The 3,297-nt window shown below is 33.0% G+C and overlaps 1 protein-coding gene across 1 annotated transcript; it reads right to left on the minus strand.

Annotated features, from left to right (window-relative positions):
* Positions 1–1,396: 1,396 nt before the first annotated feature.
* LOC142505397 (myb-related protein 308-like) lies at positions 1,397–2,638 on the minus strand. Its single transcript, XM_075618372.1, is given in 3 exon segments — positions 1,397–1,809; positions 1,811–1,865; positions 2,319–2,638. Coding segments are annotated over 3 exon segments (576 nt in total). The 5' UTR covers positions 2,582–2,638; the 3' UTR covers positions 1,397–1,551.
* Between the last annotated feature and the right edge of the window lie 659 nt (positions 2,639–3,297).

Below are 3,297 nucleotides of genomic sequence, written 5' to 3' on the forward strand. Positions count from 1 at the left end.
GGTACTTTCTTCAATCTCTGATACTAAGCAGTTAGCTTCTGGTTTGGATCGATGAATTTCATTTGGAACTCAAAATATTCAAAATTTATAACACATCGATAAATTTTATATTTTTATATAATTTTTTTTACCGAAGTATATTCAAATATAATAATAATAATTTTCATATGTTCCTTGTTGAATTATTTAACTCATTATAAAATCAAATCAAAAAATGAAATTATTTAAAATAATTTTCAAGTCACTATCTTTTTCCTTCTCATACTACATATCAATTAATATTTTTATTTTTAACATATATATTTTATATACAAAATATAATTAATCTAAGAGTTTATGCCAAATATGTACAACACAAGAACAACTTAAAAAAATTCTCAAAAAAATATAAGAACAACTTAATTTTTTTTTATGACAAAAAAAAAATAGAATAATTAAGAAATTGTGATCCCCGGAATTTAATTTTTTTAGGAAGTTGATCCCCTGAAATTGTGAGCATAAAAAAAAGAGAATATTTAACAAAATGACGGTTCGGTCGACCCTACCCCTGCGGGCACTGCCTGCAGGGGTCGATCCAACAGCTCGGATTTTTTCGAGCCAATTTTTTTTTTTTTTTTACAGGGAGGTGGGCCCGGATCACTCCACGGGAGTGATCCGGGCCGTTCATTGCCCGTGCAGCACTGCCTGCACGGGGGTAGGTTTAAACAAACCCAAAAGGACCTTAAAAATGACGACTTTCAGCACATGCAATACAATTCAGAAATATTGAGGGCTGAACAAAATTGTGCTACAAATAAAGAAATTTTTAAGGTATGAATTTTTACAGTCGCCAAATTAATTTCTGCAAGCTAGTAAATGCGACTGATACTGTTCCTGAATTGAACCAAAGGGAGAGAGAGAGAAGCTAGCCAGACACATCACTTTCATTATTTATTATTAGAATTAATTCGTATTCATCTATAATATGTCAATAGAAAAATTGGAAAAGGACAGGAATGTTGACGGAGCAAGTTGACGAACACAATTAATGAAAGTTGACAATTAATTGGGAAAAATAATTGAAAACGCATTTAATTAATGCAAAACACGTAAAAGAACCCTCCTTCTAAATCATTTATTTTTCTAGTTTTCTTTTGATCTTATAACATTTGAGTACTAAATTCTTTAATATTTATGAGGTGTTTTGTTATATTATATTAAGAGAGTAGGTTCTTTTTAGAAACACAGTGAGTGAGTTGTACACCATAAAATTTTATAGTGGAAATCTTTTCATCTTACCTATTGTTTTTACCTTAATAATTTTTAGGGGTTTTTTTACGTAAATCTCAGTGTCCAGTTTATTTTTTATTTTCATATCTATTATCTCAAATTACTGAACGTGGGATGAACAAGTAAAACCTTAATTCCTGGATCCAATTTCACATCTCATTTCATTTCCAAGCTTATGTGATCTAAAACCCCGCATTTCAATCCAAAAAAAATCGTATCTTTCGGAATTATCTCTGCTCTCACGATCACCTTTCCTCCGGTCTTCAATGATTCTCGCTGTTATTACGGGCATGGAGTGCTTATCCGGAGCTCAAGATTCAAGTCTGGGCGCTGTTCTTGATCAACAATGTCATTTTCTTCCAGTTTATACAAAATGCCGCAAGCATTTCCATCTTCTTTATAATAATCTTTTGCACCACAAAAGGAGATGGTTTTAGTAGTTTCAGGTACTGCAGTTGGTGCAGGATCGTTGCATGATCTGTGTGTCGTGGGATCAATCCCTCGGTCAATGAGTCTTCTCCTTATGTGTGTGTTCCAGTAAGTTTTTTATCTCGTTATCTGTTCTTCCCGGTAATTTCCCTGCAATAAGAGACCACCTATACAAGAAATCACATTATTTCATTCTTCCTACGAATCAATCAAGCGTAATTATACATTTCTTATCTTTTAAAACTTGATGTTCAAATTTTCGGCAAAATGAATTAAATGCATGTCGGAAAATTGAATTGAATGATTGGTTGCAAGGACAACGCGTTGAGTTTTGTTGAAAACAAGAATACGCCTATAAATGATTTTTTTAAAATAAAGAAGTGGGCTTTATTCGCTAATAATGAAAAATTATCAAATTTGATGACTTAAAGCTGCTTCTTGATCTGCAGGCCGCGAACCATTCGTCTGTCAATAATCAATTGAAAATGACAGAAATTGAAATGTGAAATTTAGTTTTAAAATACAAATACTTCTTGGTTCGTTTTATTTATCCTGACTACGAAAAGTCATCAAGAAATCTGAAGATTCGACAAAATAAAGAAAAAAATGGATCGACTTACTTGTTACCAAGAAGGCTATGGAGTTTGATGATGAATTCATCTTCCTCGTCTGTGAAGTTGCCTCGCTTAAGGTCAGGTCTCAAGTAATTGATCCATCTCAGGCGGCAGCTCTTCCCGCAGCGAAGGAGCCCGGCGGCTTTGGGCAGGGACCGCCAGCAGCCCTCGCCATGAGCCTTGATATAAGCTATGAGCCGATCATCTTCTTCTTTAGTCCATGCGCCTTTGTTCGTGTGAGCTTTGTCACAACAAGGAGACCTTCCCATGCTTGTTCTTCTTGTTTAAAACAAGTCAGAAATTCTCCAATTAATATATATATATATATATGTAATTATTTTGTGATAGTTTCACGAGCTAATTTTAATATATGAATATTATATGACAAAAAATTGTGTGAGGCGGTCTCGAGAGTCGTATTTGTGAGACAGATCTCTTATTTGAGTCATCCATGAAAAAGTATTACTTTTTATGCTAAGAGTATTATTTTTTATTGTGAATATCGGTAAGGTTGACTCGTCTCACAGATTAGGATCCGTGAGACGGTCTCACATGAGACTCACTCATATTATATTTGGTCATTTATAAAAAAATATTATTTTTATTGTAAATATGATAATGTTTGACTCGTCTTATGAATAAAAATCTACGAGATCGTGTCACATGTATTTATGTGTATATATATATGTATATATATTAAAAGTGAAGCAAGTTTGGCTGTGCTTGAGAATGAAGGGTGGCCACTTGAGTATTTCATGTAGATTATTATAATACACATAAAAAAGTCTTCTCTGTAAAGAAAAGGGTGAAAAGGGGTACTAATTGCTTCTAGACGTGAGTTGGTAAGACTGGCTCCGGAGAGTGGGTGGTGGCATCTGCAAAAATTATTTTTCTATCTCGGTATTTATCTTTTATGCTGAGATAAAAAAATTACTTTTTAAATCATCAATATAGATTATATTAATTTTTATTAACATACGATAAA

This window comes from Primulina tabacum, chromosome 10 (assembly GCF_025594145.1).
Source record: "Primulina tabacum isolate GXHZ01 chromosome 10, ASM2559414v2, whole genome shotgun sequence".
Lineage (NCBI taxonomy): Eukaryota > Viridiplantae > Streptophyta > Magnoliopsida > Lamiales > Gesneriaceae > Primulina > Primulina tabacum.